The sequence below is a fragment of the Temnothorax nylanderi genome, unplaced genomic scaffold (assembly GCF_030848795.1).
Source record: "Temnothorax nylanderi isolate EJ_2023f unplaced genomic scaffold, tnyl_v1.0 TNYL_tig0198_pilon, whole genome shotgun sequence".
Classification (NCBI taxonomy): domain Eukaryota; kingdom Metazoa; phylum Arthropoda; class Insecta; order Hymenoptera; family Formicidae; genus Temnothorax; species Temnothorax nylanderi.
The window spans coordinates 263,387-283,574 of NW_027249260.1; the positions used below are offsets into that span (position 1 = coordinate 263,387).

General features: G+C 38.3%; 1 protein-coding gene across 1 annotated transcript; it reads right to left on the minus strand.

Annotated features, from left to right (window-relative positions):
* Window positions 1–874: 874 nt before the first annotated feature.
* On the minus strand, window positions 875–2,665 carry LOC139778836 (uncharacterized). The gene is made up of 2 exons (XM_071716930.1): window positions 1,809–2,665; window positions 875–1,649 (listed from the first exon to the last, which is right to left on the minus strand). Exons 1-2 carry the CDS (start codon window positions 2,067–2,069, stop codon window positions 912–914), a joined length of 999 nt encoding a protein of 332 aa, XP_071573031.1. The 5' UTR covers window positions 2,070–2,665; the 3' UTR covers window positions 875–911.
* Window positions 2,666–20,188: the final 17,523 nt, after the last annotated feature.

Here is a 20,188-nt window from a genome sequence, read left to right on the forward strand (position 1 = left end):
AGAATAGTATATTGTGTTACAAGTGCGGAAAGTTGGCTATTGGTTACGAGCGCGGGTAGGCGCACTCGCCTTCGGCTCGTGCGCCTACCCGCACTCGTGACCAATAGCCAACTTCCGTACGTGTAACACATACTATTTTGTATTACAAGTGCATGTAGGGATGGGGGTTAAGGGAGTGGAAATGTGCGTATATTAGACGAGTGCGGGTAGTCGCACGAGCCGAAGGCGAGTGCGTTTACCCGCACAAGCAGTCGGGAGTTTTTTCTCCCAACGAGGGGGGGCGAAGCCCCCCCGAGTTGGGAGAAATGACACACGGGGGGTTCGGGGGGGCGAAGCCCCCCCGAGTTTGGGCGCAGGCGGGGAGAGGGGCGCGGGGGGGAGGGGCGGAGCCCCTCCCCCCGCCTACTTTAACCGACATTTATTACTGACCGTAAACTTCTTTATTATAAAGTATAGTGTAAAAAAAAATTATATGCAATTAAAAAAAAAATATTCTTAATAATTAAATATTATTTGATTTGTTAAGAAAAAATGTTTATAAGAAAATGTATACAAGGAAATTATAGTTATCGTATTAAATAAAACAATTTATTGAATACTTATAGAAATTATAAATTATCCGTGTGAAATTATAAACTAAAAATAATAACATTTTACAATCACACATCTGTTATAAAGAATGTCATTGTTTTTAATATATGCATTTTTAGAAGTAGAAATAAAAAATAGACTATTAAATGAATTTTATTGCACTGAAAAAACGAAGGTATTAAATCTAGATTATATATGATAAATAATACTTATAAATAAGAAAATGTAATTATTGTGGTGATACTAATCTGCCACAATTAACATTGAGATCGTACATCGATAATAAAAGAATGAAAGAATAAAAGAATAAGATTGAAAAATTATTCGTTATTTGGTGGTATTTTAATTGTCAGATTAGCATAGTTGTTTATATTTATTGTAATATTTTTGGCTTTACATGTTGACAATGTTTCATTTAATTTGTTGATATTTAGTTGACTGTTGTTAGTTTTAAAGTTTATTTCTTGGTTTTCTTTGTTGTTATTGCACATTGTAGATGTTGATGGCTTGTCGATACTTGTTTCTGATGTTTGTTGGTTTACAGAATTGTTATTTACTATTGTGCTTGTGATTTGATTACAAATCTTCTTTTTGTTGTTGAAGGAGTCTTCTATGTATCCTTCCGCTACTGTGTTGGATTTCCAGCCACCGTGGCGTTTTAGTGTTAAGATATCTGCTCCAGAGTCTGCTAAGAGCGTGGCAGAAGTGCGACGAAAGGTGTGACCAGTGTAAGAATCAGGATCTGATAGGTTGAGATACTTTGCGATGATGGCTGGCATCCTGCCAAATTTATTTATTCCTATTGGTTGGTGGGTGCATTTTCCCTTTTGGTAATTCAAGAAGAATCTTGAAGTTTGAACGTTCTTTGGCCTGAGAGATATATATTTTTTATATACACTGTAGAATTCTTCGGTGACTACAAAGCTTCTGGGTTTATTATTTTTTGTTATTGGAATTTTAATTAGCAATATAGATTGCTTGTCTTCAATATCTTGGATATTTATTTTAGTCAGTTCCTCTCTTCTACATGCGCCACATATTCCAAAGATGGTAGCTAGCTGTAAATAGTTAAGTATATACATGTAAGTAATGTATAAAGTTGAGTATGCGTGTATATAATGTGTAAAGTCTTTATTATTTATTTGTATATTTCTAATTATATTTAATGATTGAGTTATTATGCGATAATTTATTTTTATTTTATATTTGATATTTACCTTTGTAGCTAAGTATGTGTCATCGGGAGCTTCATCTATAAATTTTTTAATTTGCTCTGGTGTCAAAATGTTTGATTTTTTTGATTGAAATCCTTTAGCCTGTCTTTTAAGAAACGCAATGAGTGTGTTATATTTATAGATGTCAATATCATTGTTGATTTTGATGGTGGCTTTCAGCATCGAGTAAATTCCCCACATAGTAGATGGCTTTTGAGATTTTGACAGCTCCTTGAAATATGCCAATAGTGTATGTTCAGACATAGATTTCGTTTTTTTTTTCAGCTTTCCACTGCATAAATTTGTTGTAGGTTATCATATATTTTTCTTTTGATTTTGGTGGCAATAAATTTTGCACTACGGTTTTGGCACTTTCTATTATTTCTGGAGGCGTGAGTTCGTTGTCGCTATCGGTTTCTGGGATAATATCCATTTTTTTCACTTGCGAAAAACATGCAAGTGTTTTCGCAACTCACATTGACTATGTGAGTTGCGCGTACAAGTATGTACAGTAGAGTGACATATGAGTAGCTGTTAGGTTAGGTGTGTGTTGGGAAGAGGCGAAGTGGCGGTATTTTCGGTAGTTGTTTTCTGTGTGCGCTGCGAGATGGCGTTGATACCCGTTAGGTATGGCTTGAACCCGTGCGCTATGAGTCTTAGCGCACGGTTTTCCCGTTGACTATGACTTTGGATATGACGTGTGGAATATTTTGTAGGTAGATGTTGGCAAATCGTTACTTTCCGCACAGAAAACACACACGGAAAGTGCTACTTTCCATGCACGTGTAATACAAAATATATTTTGCGCGTAATACTGTTTACATAAAGAAATAAATGCGGTAATTTTCGATTATGAATGTCCACATAAATATTATACGGCGTAAATTGATCCCGCATTTACGCTTTTAAGGGTGTTTGTTATTGTTTCTCGTTATAAAGTGGCGACCAGTAATTTGTATTTCAAGCAAAAAAGTTTCCCTAACTGTACATGGCTTTTGTAAGCGAGAAAGAAAATGGATGGGAGTGGCGATAGGAAGAGAATAGAAGTTCTTATTGCTTCCGCTTTGCAAACCCGATGACCATCAAAGGGGGGGGGGGGGCAAATCCCTTAGGGAAAACGGGATGTTTCGTCGCGATAACAATGGTCAGACCACTTTGAACAGAACTATTCTCGATCGCGCCATACGTTATCGGATTGCCCTTTGTGATGATTCTGACCTACGCTTCTGTTATCACCTTTTAGCAAAGATTCTCGTTTGATGCCTCGACGAAAATTGAACGTGTATTTAAAAAGTTGTGAAATTGACGTTAAATTTACGATAATCAATTAATTTCGCATTTACATTGTTGTAGGAAAAATCTGTAGAATTTTCCTCCGTGAAAGAGCGTGTAAAATGAATTAATTTACGAATAATTTACTTACACCCTCGCATCATACTTGCATTGTTATGTTAATTCTCCAAGAATTTACATACACAATATGCCGTATGATTTACGATACTAAAAAGTTACTGTATAATTGGGGAAAGATTAATATTGAAATTCGCGAAATATGTTAATCTTTATTTTAACCATGTTAATTCTCACATAAACAGGATCCAGACGATTCTCCCTCCAAAATTCAGATTGCAAATTGACTAATTAAAATATTTATTATTTATTATAATTATCATTTATCACTTCTTTCCGTTCGACTAACTCGATATAAATAATTATTATAACGAAATAAGTAGCGAATATCTTTTGTTACCTACACAATAATTGCATAATGTAACGATACATGCAATTTTCATCGATGAAAGTATCTCAGAATTCCAGAGATATGTTGGCTAAGAGAATAGAAAAGAATGCGCAGTTTCTTTATATTTTTCGTTCGCTAACTGGAGAGCTGTAGTTGTGCTATGATAAACGAGTTGTCTCACGGCGATAGCACCGGACCTGGTGTAGATCACGGTGCGCGCCGTTATCGAACTGTGTTTCATGGCCGAAGCTGGCCCACATTCCGACGATCGTACTAGTCGAAGTTCTTCTGTGTACGAATCGGATCGGCCGCGGATTATCGTCGGCTGATCCGTTTACATTGGTGCTCCATTATCGCCCGCTGGATTAGCGAGCGTTTCGAAAATGTCGGACAATCGACCATCTGTATCGCATATACATGGCAAAAGCGCGGAAAATATTCCGCTAGATAGTACAGTCACATACATATGGCAAATATTAAAAAAAAATTCGACATGTATACAAAAATTTATTCGAACATTTATTTGAATATAACCATATTTAAATATGTGATCATTTATAAAATTGTTCAAATAGATTTAACTAAAATCAAAGTTTAAAATATTGGCGATAAAAGCCTGTGGAAAAACATATTGTATAAAAGAGAGTGGATAATTAACAATCTTCTTTCAAATAGAAGCATATTCTAAAGTTCTGTATATAATAATAACAAAATTGCTGCTTGGAGTTTTTCTCTAATTTCAATTGTTTTTTAATTTCATTGTGACTATATTGTGACAATCACTATTTCCGCGGAAATGTTCAGGTCAGCGAAAATTATGTATCTCCAAAGGTAGATCTGAACAGCGTGACGAGCAAAATTTTTTTATTCGCGAATAAAACAACTGTTTATGGTAGTGTAGCCGTCCGTGGCTTCGCGAATTTCAAAATCGGTTTAGCGCGCGATTTAGTATTTATATTTTGATGCACACCACAAACGACAACAAACGCCGCATTGTTGCACTGTTGCATTGTTGCACAGCTCTTCGCTGTTTACCGGCGAAAATAATATTTGCCTCGGGCAACTTTAAACACGCTCTCTACAGGCAGCCGCTTGTAATTTGCACGTGCAATTACAGCATGATCAAACGAGATGCTGCTGCAAAAAAGTCCCTATTTACGTCGTGCGTCTCCGCGGTCCAGAGGCGGCGAATATTCGAAGCTTCGGATGCTTCTCAACGCAAGCCCGATTATATCGAAAGCCGATCGGTTTACATGGATGCTCCATTATCGCGACCGCTTTGTTCCGCATCGACGGAATTGTGAACGCGTCGCGTTCAGACCGTTTGCGTTCGTGCGGCTGGTCTTAAAAGATTAAGTGCGATCTTGCGTTCGTGTATCGAAGAACGAAGAACGATATCAAACTCCTTCTCACCGGAGAGTCCTCGACGAAATCATGTTAATAGAAAGCGAAACGTCCTCGCAAAAGTTTCGTTCGGCGAAGCGACGAGAGAAACCGTCGAATTTAAGTCGAGCGGTTCCGCAAGCGACCGGCCGATCCCGGATTACCTTCGTTTGATCCGTTTACGTCGATGCTCCATTATCATGGATTCGATTCGCGCGATAACGGATTGACAAAGTGGCTCCGCGAATGTCTGCGCGACACTCCGAATCGTCATCGCGCCCGTGAGAAATCGAACACGCTGTTTTACCAATTCCATCTGGTTTTCCGCATCAACGGAGTATATCCGCCCACCGCACCGAGTACTATAACCGCTGCAAATCGCGATTATACGCACGACCCACTTTTTTCCCCTACGTTTTTCTTTCTATCGCGTTGTTGACGCTCCTCGAATAGCCGGAGTAAGTGTTATCGAACAATAATTTCACGTTTCGCCAATCTCCATGCGAGAAGGACAAACACATGACAAAGTGTCCGCGAAGCGCGATCGCGATCGCGATCTAAACGTGGGACTGTCGCGCGATTGCAATTTAAAACTCGTTACTAGCGCGTTAATCTGTTAAATCTGCAACACCATTCCTTTTCATCATCAGAATTGAATTATTTTTCTATACTCTGACGATATTCGCGCTGATATGACTAAGAAGAATTACATTCGCTCTTATCAGGAATAATTCAGTAGCATAGTCCTAATGATACTTTAACAAATATGAAGATTATATCCTCGTGTCCGACAACTGTAAGAAAAGAAATAATATCTAATTTGTTTCAAAACAGGATAAATATTTTAATAATTATGTCATTTTCAATTATCAAACTTTGTGTAATTATTTTATTTCAACAAAAAGGTATTAGTGTTTTATCTAAAAAATCTTTAATTATATTTTAAAGCAATTTCACTATAATAAAATATTAAATTTGTTAATGAGAGAATATTTAAGAATGTTCGGCTTAAAGCGAATGTTTAAGAATAGACTTACAACTATTTTATATCATTTTTATTACTAGCAATTTTGAACGCGCAGCACGATCACAAAAAATACATGCTGTCTTTCAGTTTATTTATCGTGGGATAGAGTACGATTCATTGATCCATTAATAAGTTGCGACACATATCTCGTCGCATTTCTCGCACTACATACATTCTTAGCACATAAAGCAAGCGCGTAGTTCATAACGTCAAGCGCTATGTCTACCCCTTAACCCATATGTACTTTTCCATGTAACGAAATGGAGAAGCAGCGGATCCGGTATAAAGCGGCACTCGCGCTGATGCAAATATATAGCCGACGCGATTATATTTTCATTAGACGGATCATGAATAGAAATTACGTCGTTATGACTCAAAGGTAACCGCGGACATCAGAGATCTTGTGACGGGGGCGCTTCCGTACGCGATACTTTTTAATCGCAATGCTCTTCCCTTCTTTTGGATCTTTTTCTTGGAGAGAAAAATTCCGCGAGAAAAAGAATGAGGAAGCAGCGGAAGCGTGAGAGTTGCGAGAAATATATATAAAGAGTACGCAACTGCAATCCCTCTGTGTTTTCCAAAGAATAGAGAGAAAGAATTTCGTTTTGTTAGCAATCTTTTTGTAGATGTATGAAAGTAAGTATGAAAATATAAGTATTTGTCTCGAAAACGAGAGGGTTAAAACTGGAAAGATTAAAAATACTGGTTTTCGATATATAGGAATGTTTATGAAAGTTATTAAATGCTCAAAAATATACAGTGTTGCGCAAATGCTGCACATATTCATGTAACGTTTAATAAACGTTTGGCCATGCAGCTGTTATTGAAAACGTAATTCTGGGGCGTATGGAAAATTGGAATATTCATATATATGCGAATTTGTATAATATATTCATGTTGAAGACTCCTGCTACTATTCATAAATCGTGATTTATCTTTTGTTACCGTAAATTGAAAAATATCTAATTAAATATTAATATTTCTCACCAAAGGAACTTTCATGAGAATCTAAACTAATTTATATTCATATATGCGTGTTTTAGTTATAACTAGAAATTCACGTCTGCTTTAATCGAAAAAAATATAAAATTTCGGAAATAGTCGGCAGAGAAGGAAAGAGCATTATCAATAGCATAATTAGTACTAGCTGTACGGTCTTGTCGTGGAAAAAGTTTTCGCGAATCGCGGGATGATGGAAATTTGAACAATAATTTTTAAAATTTTTTACGAAATGCTATTAACTGCGTTTTGTTTTGTTATATAATGATCGTAGTGATTAATCGTAACCAGTTGTAATCAATAAATTATTTCTTTAGTCGTGATTCAAACAACTATTTTTTAGAATTCTTTCCAGTGTTTTCGTTCGTTTCTCGTTCGTTAGGATATTATAACGGAATTCTAAAGCACTTTAATTTTGTTCTGTTTGCATCCCAATCCCGTTTTCGAAAGTTGATAACTCCGACGCTGAGTCAGTAGTAGCATCGACGCGTCTCCTCAAAGCATCAAATCCGCGATTTGTTCGTCGAATGGATTCTACCAATTTCGAGTCGAGTCTCTGTGCCTGCGGGCTCGCAGAAATAATCGCTCGAGGGTTGTATTCGTCAACTATACAAGTGCGAGTGCGAACGCGTAAAAATCTCTCAATCGCCGCGCTCCGTGCGACCGCTGATGAAGTTCCCTTTTCGACGGACGTGTTGTCTTTTTTCCTCGTTTTTTTTCGCCTGTTTTTGCAGCGTGCACGCTCGGAGATGCGGCGAAAGAGTTTCGAAAAATAGCCGCCTCTTGCCGCGGTTGTTATTCCGGAGTCGGCGCGAAAAAAATGCGACACGAGAACGGGCGTGCCGAGGTCTGGCGAGTGGGTGGGTGATAAATCGACTTCGCGACAATAATTACGAGCGAACTCGATTATTCTCGATTATTGGAAAGCGACAAATATTTCCCGTGCGGAATAAAGCGTATTGGTTCGTCGTATCGTCTCTTGATGCGCTACGCAATGTTTGCGATAATTTATCGGTTGTTAATAAATTGTCTGTACTATTGTTACTTTACATATTGTCAGTTGATTTCGCGTACGTTTCTGCCAGGAGTGACCCGGAGTGATAATTCGCCTTCACGTACTAACGACGACGAGTTTCGCCGACGACGACGATGGTCGTCAGTGATTGTTCCGCTTCGTTCTCGTTTGAGGTCCGAAAATTACAGGCTGACTCGGGAACACGATGACGCTCGTCGGACGATTCGCACGAGTGTGCTTTACAATTATAATGTCCGAAAGACCCCGTGTCCTGGAACTGGGAGTGAGAATTTGAAGTCTAACTTTGCTTTCATACACGCCTGTCCTCGCGTATCCGAGGTCCGACCCGCACGTACCCGAGCATTTTCAAGAAAAATCGATAATCCTTTATAGGGCATAAAACGAGGTAGTCTTTTTTATTGCTTATCGACGCTGTTGTACGTGTCATGCAACGCCCGCTTCGTCGCGAAGTTCCCGAGCGTTGCGGGAAAGTGCGATAAATCTTTTCTCTTTTAGCGCATAAAACTTTTTCGTTAAATCAAACCGGGTAATCGAGGCACTTGCGAGTTTGAGTTATTAACAGCGAATCGAAGTGGAACCTGTCGAAAAACGGGATGCAAGAACAATTTCACTACTCTATTACATACGCTTGATAACCAGGGGAGATTAAATTTCAGTTTCGTTGATAGCTACGGCTACGTTTCGCGAACTTTAGGAACCAGCGCGCTTTCAAGATTTTCGGTCAGATTCGAGTAGCATCCGCAAAGGCGAGCACTGTTATCTACGTAATCGCAATCTCTTGAGGTAACGGAGGTATTCGGGACTCCGTATCTAGCATAAGTCAAAAGTTATTTCGTGTTGGTGATTTATGGTCGAGAGAAATTTAATAACAATGGTATTTCAGGATCTCTTAGTTGTACATTATTGTTGAATATACATAACGGAGAGCATTAATGTCGATATACGCTTGCACGTATTTCTCTGTAATTTAAGAAACTTATTTGTCTTTTAATGCATAACTAATAATATAGCTCAAATACTTTGTTTTATGAAAGAACGAAAAGTATCAGTGAATCGCATGTTATAAAGTCTCTTTGTGAATACGGCGGTACCGGACGGCATTAATGCTTCCGATTGTACAAGCGCAGTCGAAGTGCATCATAACGATCATAACGAGCATCGTGTCTATAGCGGTGCATTCATCCGAAAAGTATTTTGATTAGAGTCAATTGAAGTAATAGTGAGTGGGTTGAGTGCAACTCTGCAATATTTTTCAATTAGCTTAAAATTCACCCTGAAAATATGCAGAAAACTATATTTTCCACTTGTAAACATATATGCCGAAATTAATATTTACTATAATATCGTTAAAAAGATGGCGACTATTAATTTCATAATATCACGATGACAATGACAATTAATAATTTAGCAATAACGATGATATCATTGTATCGTATCATATAATACACGTATTAGCTGCAGATTCATTATTTCAGCTGCACTCTTTAGCTCCATTTTTTTAAATCAATTTAACAGTTATCGTGAAATTGTCAAAAAATGTGTTTTATTAATTGCGTCATTGGAAAAATCACATTTATTGCATCAAATTTCAAGTAATTTTATTTATTACACATATCTTGCACGAGTTTATGACAATTGGTTATACCATTGCAGCACGGTACGGTAACACGCGTACATGCATAACACGCGTAAATTCTGCGGTATCAAGATGCTAATTATGAATTATGCCGATAATTCGACCGCGAAATTTCGCGGTCGCGAACATTCCGTGCGATGCGCCAGTGCGTGCTGACAGCAAATGTCATTATTCGGCACGCGCGTGACGCAAGCAATCGAGATGGTTGAAGCAGCGACGGGTAATGTTTGGATCATGTTCTCGTAGACGCCGCCGGAAATGCCGACTTATTCCATTATCGCGTAATATTACGACGTATCACCGACTACCGCGCGCAATCTAAATCACGAAACGTTGCTGTGATACGCTTGTGAGTCGCGATACTCTCGGGGGTATTACAAACGTTTGTTTCGGACTTAACTAATATTGCTGGAATTTGACAAGAGCATTCGAATGAATGTTATTTGCCGTACTGCCGGCGGGTGTCGTAAGTCGTAACGCTCGAGAGAGATTGCGTATATAAATCTTGGAGAGCACATCTTGGAGAATAATGCGAAATGCACGGCACGCATGCGAGCGTCAATCACGCGAGGAGAAAAAGAGGAACGAAAATTAAATAAAAGAATGCTAAACGTTTAGCGTTTCTGCGCTCGCGCGTCTCGCCGATAATAATAACGCAATGGAATGGCGTGCGGGTTTCGCCGGCCCGCGCATTTCTGAACTCCGAGGAAACAGCATGTAATACGTCAGAATGCTCATGCATCAGTGCTGATCATATTTAGATGGAGCGTTGGGTTCGCGCAAATATTTGTGTCTCGCGTACCTCGCACGCGATGCTTCTCCATTATCGTGGTATGTGTCCTACGCCGTTTGCACATATGTGTGGTGGATGCAGCGGGCACGGTGTATTTTACTAAATGTGCCACGTCGCGTCACATTTAATCTGATGGCGTTTTTCCTCGTTATTAGATCGCCGCGACGTAAAAGGAACTTTTTTCTTCCCTTTTAGTGTCCCGATATACACGATGTACTTTTTTTTTTAAGCCGACGTTAAATAACGTCGTCTCTCTTCCCTCTATTTCTCCACAGTATTGGGATATTACCAATTTTCAGCCATTCCCGAGCTTCTTTAACATTGATCACATCTCCTACCTCCTCGCCCAGTGACGCGATAAGTCGAATAATTAATTAACCATTTTAATAGAAGAAACTATATAGTTGCTTTGCGTCCACCAATACCTAACACTGAAAATTTCATTATCGCAATTTTATCATCGTGCAGTAGAGGCAGAAAAAGAATTCAGTAATCATTTTATAATGTAGTAACGAGCATATATTTTTACAAATTGTCCATAATTAGAAGAAGATTTAATTAAAAGAAGCTCAGCTTTATAATACATCACGAGCAAAATAGCCACTCGCACTGATTTCCGCAATCTAAAAAAAAAAAAAAAAAAAAAGAACAATCCGGCGTCGTTTGAGTGGAACTTGAAAAAGAAATTAACGATTCGTAGAATCTGCGGAAGTAATCTGTGGCAAGAGGCACACGGCATGTGGCTGCCAAGTGATGCGAGACCGGACCGAAATTCCGAGGCGGTTTTTCGCGGTGCAGTCGGTCGTTTTAACTGCACGCGCGCGAGTCGTCGAAAAAGCGGTTCGGTATTTTTTTCCCCCTCCGAAATCGATAATTGGTGCCGTATAAGCTACGGCAAAAAAGCCAGGCTAGCGATTCGTTCGATCGAGCAGTTAATTGATAAATCGCATCGCACAGACCCCCGCATTTCGACGGCAGATTTCAATGGCGGAATCACGGGCATCGGTGACGAGCTTGCGAAGTAATGTCGAGTTTTTAACACGGTCGTGTTTTATATATAAAACCTTAAATTGAGGGAAGACCGATTTTCGGTCGATATCACGTCGAGCGATGTATTATGCATACCGTTACCACGTGTACATTTGAATACTTGAGTTATAATATGTTTTCCGGCTGTGCGTTGCAGTGACTACATGTTACTGCCTTTTCATTGACTTTTAAAATTCGTGAAAAGCGACACGGGCAATGCACACGGAGTTTGTAGGTTTAATGAAATTGATATAAAATGAACAAACTGTCATACAATGCAACGCGACAATATTCAAATTCGCGAATAATATTTTTAACTAAAGCTCTTTCTCTTTCCCCTTCTCCCTCTTTCACTCTCTCTTTCTCTCTTTCTATCTCTCTCTGCAGGAATTCTTTTATAACATATATAAACGATTTATAGTCGCGTACGCATATTTAAATCTCAATTACTATGGTTGTAATATAGGTAACTGTTACAATGGAATCAATTTGATTCGAATATAAATGAATAACGTTTTAATTTATGTACATTTACAATTTGAAAGGCAACGTCCATATTATTTTTCATTATATTTTGCCTCTATACCAAATGTAGAAAAATTATACATTGCGTATAGAAAATAATAAAGATATTTAGTAACGTAATAAATTGATAAATTCAATTTTGCTTCAACATAGTAATTTAAAGATTAATATGTGGTTTCTTCAAATGTATAGAAAAGTTGTTTATATTTCACGCAGAAATTATATTTATTTAATGTATAATAAGACTATAATTATATAAAATATCGATATGAAGAAAATTGGATACTGTAGATATGAGTTGTTATTGAACGTGTGCTGTTTTTAGTATGGTCGAGTTTTCTAATGAAAACGCGAGCTTCTCTCTCGAAATTTATGATTTGGACAAGCGAGTCATTTATATGTGGTGCCGGTTATCTAAACAAATAACTTTGCTCGTCGAGAGGGAAATACACGATAAGAAATTTTCGGCGCGCGTGGCACATGCATCTTCGTTGATCGTTCCAAACAAGGGCTTCGGGAGGATGAATGGAGCGCCCACGAACTTTCAACCGAAGACAGAACATGGCAAGTACATACATACAACATTTCTTATGTTAGTGGCAAATTTTTGCCTTTTAGCGAAATGTACGCGGTGAATAAGGAGGTCTTAAAGCGAAGTTCCGGCTTTTTTCCGACGTAAATTCTGCGCTGTGAAATTGGTACATACGTACACGTGTTCCGAATTCCGTGTTCTAATAAAATAGAGCGTACAATTTCAACCAAGATATTATGAAAATGAAAGGATATACACATTCATCGTGTATATCTGTATATCACGTACAATGTCTACGAAGTTTTTAACTCCTTAAAAACTTTTCATTAAATATCCATTATCTGTAATATCATCGACATGTTTCGTGTGCTTCTTAAAGTACGCGCAAGTCGACTAAGTGTCTTCGAAGTTATCGAAAATGGTTAGAGACGATAAGTCAGAACAATTAAATATAAAATAAATCGTTTTTATGCCTTTCGTGCACGGGGATAGTCATATATAAAATTTTAATCAGATATCGCCGAACGATGTTACATCTCGAATGCAACCGGATGCGATCAACGGAAGCGGAAAAATACGAGAACTTCGTTTTAGCAACAATTTGTGTCAAACGAGCGGCGCGAGCCGACAAACTTGATCCAAGCGAATAGACCGGGCTTCTTTCGTCAAACTTCGCGCAAGCAGAACGAGCGAGGTTGTTATCAAGTTAGAGAGAAGTTCGTCGCGAGTTCGCCGATGCAACATGATGTAAACAGACTGCACCGCTTTCTTTGTGTCGCAGTAGTTGGAAAATGCGTATTTACTTTTGTACGAAATCGGCCGCTTTTCTAAAAAAAAATTGCCTTGCAATGTATTCTTCATAAGTTTCTCTGTTTTATCATATTTCTGCTATGCTGTTTCGAATGAGAGTAGGCATGATATAATGAATTCTTAAAAGAACTCTCTTATTTTCAATGTCGAATCAAGTTTTCATAGGACTCATATAAATTCAAAGTTGTTCTCAATTGACGGAATATCTCGTTTTACTTGTAAGAAATCTATAAACTCTTGTTATTCCAATATTAAATATCTACATTAAGAGCTATTTAGTGTTACAAAATTATTCCATTCTCTTTGACATTTTTAGAGATTGTCACTATTCGTTACAATTATATCTATATGACTTTTTAAATATTCGTTTTATTTCGCAAAATCATAATAGTAATTTTTGTCTCTTACAATTAGTGAAACGTGTCTAAACTGATTTTTCTAAGAGCTTACGTTTATTTTTGGTTTTATTAAATTGCATAACATTTTAACATTAGAGCATACGTAGGATCTATTATATAAATTGAATACTTACGCTCAATACTTACACATTTGTTGTCGCTTGGAAGCTGGCATCGACAATCTCCTCCTGTCGCGCACGAAGTTACCATTCAACAATCTTGCAACGGCAAGAGTAACAGAAATGAGGGCACACTTTTCGTCCTGATAGAAATCGCGCCGGTTGCATGCAGCGGGGTACGGAATGAGAGCACGTGCGAACTCGACTGGACATCCCTCGATTACGTTCATCCACCGCACCCTCGCGTTTCTTCGAAATCGGTAAGGAGGCGCCATCGCCTCGTTTCCTTTCGAGAGCACCTTCAACTCCCGTCTTTTTTCGTCCTCCCCCATCCTTCCTCAACGCCCCGCGCATCCACGAGACTCTCCCCGATTTCTTACAAGCTCTCTGTCTCCGGAGTTAGCAGACACCAGAGCGGCGTCGGCTCTCTAAACACGTCATTTGTATGCGCGGCGGCTGCATAAGAAATTTCGCGCGAGTATTTGTCTTCACCGTTAGCACGATGAAGGTTTGAAGAGACCATGATGGTAGAAGTGGGATAGTTTAGAAGGGACAGAAGGGAGGTAGGGAGGGTAGGAGGTGGCAAAACGAAGTGGTGCACGAGAGCAATCACGTCGACGAGAGAAAGGATGACCTCCAGATAGCATCTTCCTTACACGTACACCCTGTAGATAGACCTCAGCTGTAGAAACCAGGTTGAGGGCGCGTCCCGGAGATTAATGAAATTTCGATCGGCGGTGTAAGATGAATCAGACGCGTCTTATAAGACAGATACACGGGCACATAATTCGTATGGAGGAGAGAAATCCTCCTTCCGGATATGACACCATCTTAATATTATCTTGAATATGTCGAAGCATTTTCCGGTTGTATTTCCAGTTTCGATATCCATAGCCCATCTGTCTGGATCATCCATTTTTCAAACATGCGTTGCGTGAGAGAGTATATTTTACGACGTACTTTGTTCCAAGTCGCTGCTACATCCTCGTACGCAGGAAAAATATATCTGTACGTCATTTTAAATAATTCTGGCTCAGATAAATCGATCGTGATATGGTACATGCCTTTTTAAATGGCATATACAGACGTATCACAGGATCCATGCTTCAGAACACGGAAGTTATCGTTATTACTCGTCTTTTTTCCTCTTTCCCTTGAACGACTATCTCTTTTGTATTATGCGCGTCAGCGGTTTCTGTATGTAGGTCACATCATGCCACTTTTTTGTCGTAAGTAAGTGTCCTCGTGGTTATTCAAGAAGTTCCTTGAAAACTAGAAACTTGAAGAAAATTGCTAGTATCGCGTCTTTTGATTGGTGGTTGGGAAAGACTGTATCGGTGAAGGCAAAAAGGGTTTTAGCGAGTGATGGCCGTCCGGGGATTCACGCGGCTTCGACGGCTTGTAGGAAGAAGTGTCATAAAGCTTCGACAGACTGGCGTTCGCTGTACCGCCTCGACTTATGGCAACGTGGACATCGATAATCCACGTTAAGGGAAAAGTCGCACCTAACTTGAGCACCCTCCTGTGACAACATTAATAGCTTAACTTTCAGAATCGATCGTTCGTTAATATCTTAGCACTTTTTACACTTCTTCTTTTATTTAAGGAAAAATAATTATTTTTTAATTTTCAGTTAGGTGAAAGAAGAGAAATTTAATTCGATATTAGTTGAGCTAAATAATATATCTTTGAACGAATATATTAATTTTTTGAAAGAATTTCTCATACATTAGGTTTCGAATAAAAAACTTTTTTAGAAATGGATATTTAGATTTATAAAAAATCAGTCAAAAATTTTAATTTTTTGTGAATAAATTTATATTATGTTTGATGATATATTTTATATTTAAATATTATATTTTATAATAAATTTTAAAATATGATTATATAATACGATTTATAACTTGTATAAAATTATTAATTAAATGTCATGTAATGGTAACTCACGCACAGCTAACCGCGTTTGACTCTTAAAGCTTATTTTCTCTTATTATTCATCAACTTTAATATCAAAAGTCTTTAGTTAATTAATCATGTATTTTACAAAAAATATTATACAACAAAATATATTGAATTAAAGTTTATAATTTTAACATTTAAAGTTCTCTCTCTCTCTCTATTTATTATATTGAGAGATGGTCTTCTGAAATACATATACATTTTAAGGATAATAATACACTTCTTTTCAAAATAACATAATATACGCCAGATATTTAATACATAATATGAAGTCATTGAAACGACTTTTAAACATTATTTTGAATATTTGAACGACGCTCGGAAGAATATCGCGATTCTATCAAACTGAAACTATTTATTCATTGGTTTCTCTAACACGGCATGGCTATTTGCGCCAATGTACATACTTGGGTATAATACATGTACGGATATATGTAGAGGCATATGAATGTACGTATGCATATATGTACTGCTTACCGGAGCACCTGTGGGAATGGACGGAAAGGAAACTAGGAACAGGAAAGAAAACGACTGAGATTAATGAAATTTCGATTTCCCAGGATTAATCGGGCTTCCGTGAAAACGAAAATCCCACATTGCATAGCTGTGAAGAAGCAGATACAAAAATGGAAATATATGAAAGGCGAGAATAGAAAGAGATCTTTTAAATTAAGAAAATTATGGTTCTCAAAAAAAGCCCACATGCTTCTTGGAAAATATAGCGAAAGAAGAAAGAGAGAAGCGCGCCAAAAAGAGATACAGTAGGTTATAGGTTTCTATCGTTATTACAATAGGATAATTTCGAGAACAGCGATTTAACGAAAAGTTTCGCAGTTGTAACGGTGCTATTAACGAAACCTAGACTCAGGTGCGCTGGTGTTAGTTAACGTTAAAATATTTATTCTATTTACCGGACGAGAATTCGCGGGGTCAACGAGCAACTGCGGAATAGGTCGTTTTAATTATGTAAAGCCTCAACGTCGAATATGTTAACACAGTCGTAATAATGCACTCTATAATATCGCAGCTATGGAAAGGAATAAAGGCGAAATATCGCGCTTTTTCGTACATTTTCTAACATGTACGAGAGTTTTTGTTACCTTCCGCACTAGTGAAAAAGAGTAAAACTCACGTTATTTGTGACAATTAGCGGTTTATAATTTTGAACACGGCCTTATTTATGAGTGCTATTTAATTAAGTACTACCTCTAGCTGAATGTACCTCCAAATTGCTGACGGAAAATACTTTTTTCTTTAGCCATTTTTATTTAGACGAAATATCTTTATTGTTGACGTCAGGTCAACACGAAAACAGTATGCAATCCAGTCGGTAAATCAGTAGGCATTATATTTTAACAGATTATGTTTGTCACACAGATACGTACAACAAGTTATATCTAAAATCATATCTTTGATTACATATCTACGTAGAAATGTAAATGAGAGATGTGACTTGAATAGCATACCAGTGACGCTACTTTATATTCTTTCGTAAGTCATTTATCTATCAAAAGTTTCGCGCGGCGTCGTTTGCACATGGAAAATAAACTGATTACTAAGAAACTCAAGATTCGCGACAGCGTTGTCTTTTGCCGCGGCCCTGTCCCTTATTTTGTTAGCCTTGGAATTGTGTCACTTTCCCTTTTTCGCGTTTCTCAGATAATTTGAGAAGCGAGGGAACGGAAGAGGGAAATTTGACGTGAAAACCGTAGGAAGTAGTCGAGGAAATATCGCGCGCGCGGAGTTTAATGAAATTTCGATCCGTGAGGGCCACGAATACTTCACAGAAAGGGCGGCAAACCGGAAACCAAAGTCGGCAATGGTGGAATCGTCGAGCGGTGTGCTATGGCGCTGATAGTACGACACAGCATGGTGCAGTGTGGTGCGGTGCGGTGCGGTGCGGTGCGGGATCGTGCGGAACACCTGAATAGAGGGAAATTACCTCGAAGAATCGGAATTGCCGCTGCGCGCTACTGCGAGAGCGGGCCCTTTGATTTTGTAACTACTACAGTCTCGTTCTGCTACGTCAACTGCACTGTAAAAGGAAATGTGTGTGTGCGCGCGCGCGCGTGCACGCCATGCTCGAAACTTTTCATCATTCGCCCAACGCGATTCTTTGAATCGCTCGCTCGCCGAAACGCTCTGATAGTCTTCGGCTCTTCTCGCGTTCGCGTTCGTTTGTTGGCGACATTTTTAGGCACGCAAACACACTAGCACATGACATGAAAAATATACAGGAAAGAAAACGAAAGAGTTGGCAAGCAAGAAAGAGAACGAGAGAGAGAGAGAGAAAGAGAGAGAGAGAGAGAGAGAGAGAGAGAGAGAGAGAGAGAGAGAGAGAGAGAGAGAGAGAGAGAGAGAGAGAGAGAGAGAGAGAGAGAGAGAGAGAGAGAGAGAGAGAGAGAGAGAGAGAGAGAGAGAGAGAGAGAGAGAGAGAGAGAGAGAGGGAGGGAGAGGGAGGGACTAAATAGCGGAGGAAAGCGGAAAGGAAGTAGCGCGCGGTGCGACGACGAGAGGAGGGAAGGAGGTGGTTCGCCGGTACGTAGAGGCCACTTCCGCTTCACTGTACATTTCACGTGCGGGTGGACCGGATTTATACGCGTAACCGGACGTGCACACATGTGGGAGTGCCCGCGAACACACACGAACAGCAATCTGAACACGGACGAATTCGAACGTTTCCGCTTAGCCTGTCGCGAAACTCGCATAAGAGAAACAGAGAAAGAGCCGAGAGCAGCGAGGACCGTACGTCCGTGGCGTGGACAGTGCTGATCCCGCAGCTTTGAAAATAGAGATCTGGGTATTCTTTGAGGAGACGTTGCGATGTCATTGTTGAAATATAACGGTAGCGATAGTTGTATGCCAGCTTGATTTATAAGCGTCGCACCCGCGTTACGTTAACGAACGAAAATCGCGCTTGGTCGCCCCTATCCGCCACCATGCGCGAAATGCAATTATGCACTGCTATTGTTCGCAACGAATTAAAGAATTTTTACTTGATAGTAAAGTGTAAAATATTTTTTTTCTTTATAATTTTATTCTCAGCAATACAAACTTCTTTATTTACAATATTGTACAGTTCTTTATTTACATAATTTTTATATAACAATAGAAAATAATGGTCGTAAAAATTTTCATTTTTACAATAAAATGTATTAATATATACTGCAGCCATATTATTGGCCAAATTAATTTAAAATTAATTAGATTAGATTCTATGGTCATTTAGTATGTCTTTTCTCTCTTTCTTCTTTGATTAATTATTATTTTTTTATTATATGTTCTACATACTAATTTATTCTATAAAATAATTATAATATTATACATTTTTATTTGCATTATCTTTACACATGTCATACCGAAGTCTGAAGATCGCGAAACGCACAGTATTTATTTATAGCTTTAGCAAACTCTCGATAACGTCGAAAATTTCTTGGTCGTGCGACCTTCATATCGCTAATTGCTCAGTATTTTTTACACGCACGATAAAAGTAATAAAGGGTGTTCCACGACCGCTAAGAAATTGCTTCGTACCAAGCTGGAATTAATCGTGCAGCCAAATCGGGCTCTTAAATCGCACCACGACTGTAACAAAGTTAATTCGTCGAACTTTCTCTTGGCACGCACTATAAAGATCAGCATTTTTTAAAAGTGGTTCTTATATCAGCTTTAAGAAGTATTTATGCGTGTTATTAAAACATAATTTTATAAATCGCGTGAATTACACTCTTTAACTGTAATATTAAAGCTTAAACTAGGTGCAGAATTAAACCTTAGGCAACGTGTGTGTTTTTATAAAAATATAAAATACTATTCGTTAGAATCAATACCATTAAAATACATGGATCGAGATACACAAAATATACGTCAAAATTTTTGTAACTGTTAAATACTATTAAATACGTACAATATTATGAAAAATTGCTCTTGGAATATCGTACCTTTCTTCTGATACAAAATATGTTAGTTTTATGCATCGATCATGTATCGATGCGTAAAACGTAGGTATTAGATTGTAAATGCGAAGCTTCTTCTGAAAGAATAACGAAGCCTTTCACGTTATAATGGCTACAATTTTAATTAAAACATTAATTTAATTCTAATGGTAGCGCGCGGCCATTGTTTCTTTATTTGTTTATTGCTCTCTCGACATTTCCGTCGAGCGTGAATGAAACGTAGGAATTCAGCTGACGCGAATTTTTAGAAAAATAGAAGCGAACATGGGCGAGAGAAAGAATCATGTTCGGAGAAAATGGTACGCCAGAAAAGGCAATGAGCAGCCAGCCATTCGTACAACAGTGTCATTGGAGCATAATAGACAATGACGCTGTTTAAGTGCATTTGAACAAACAAAACGAAACCGCTGAACAAAACGAAGACGGGTGAGTGTTGCGGT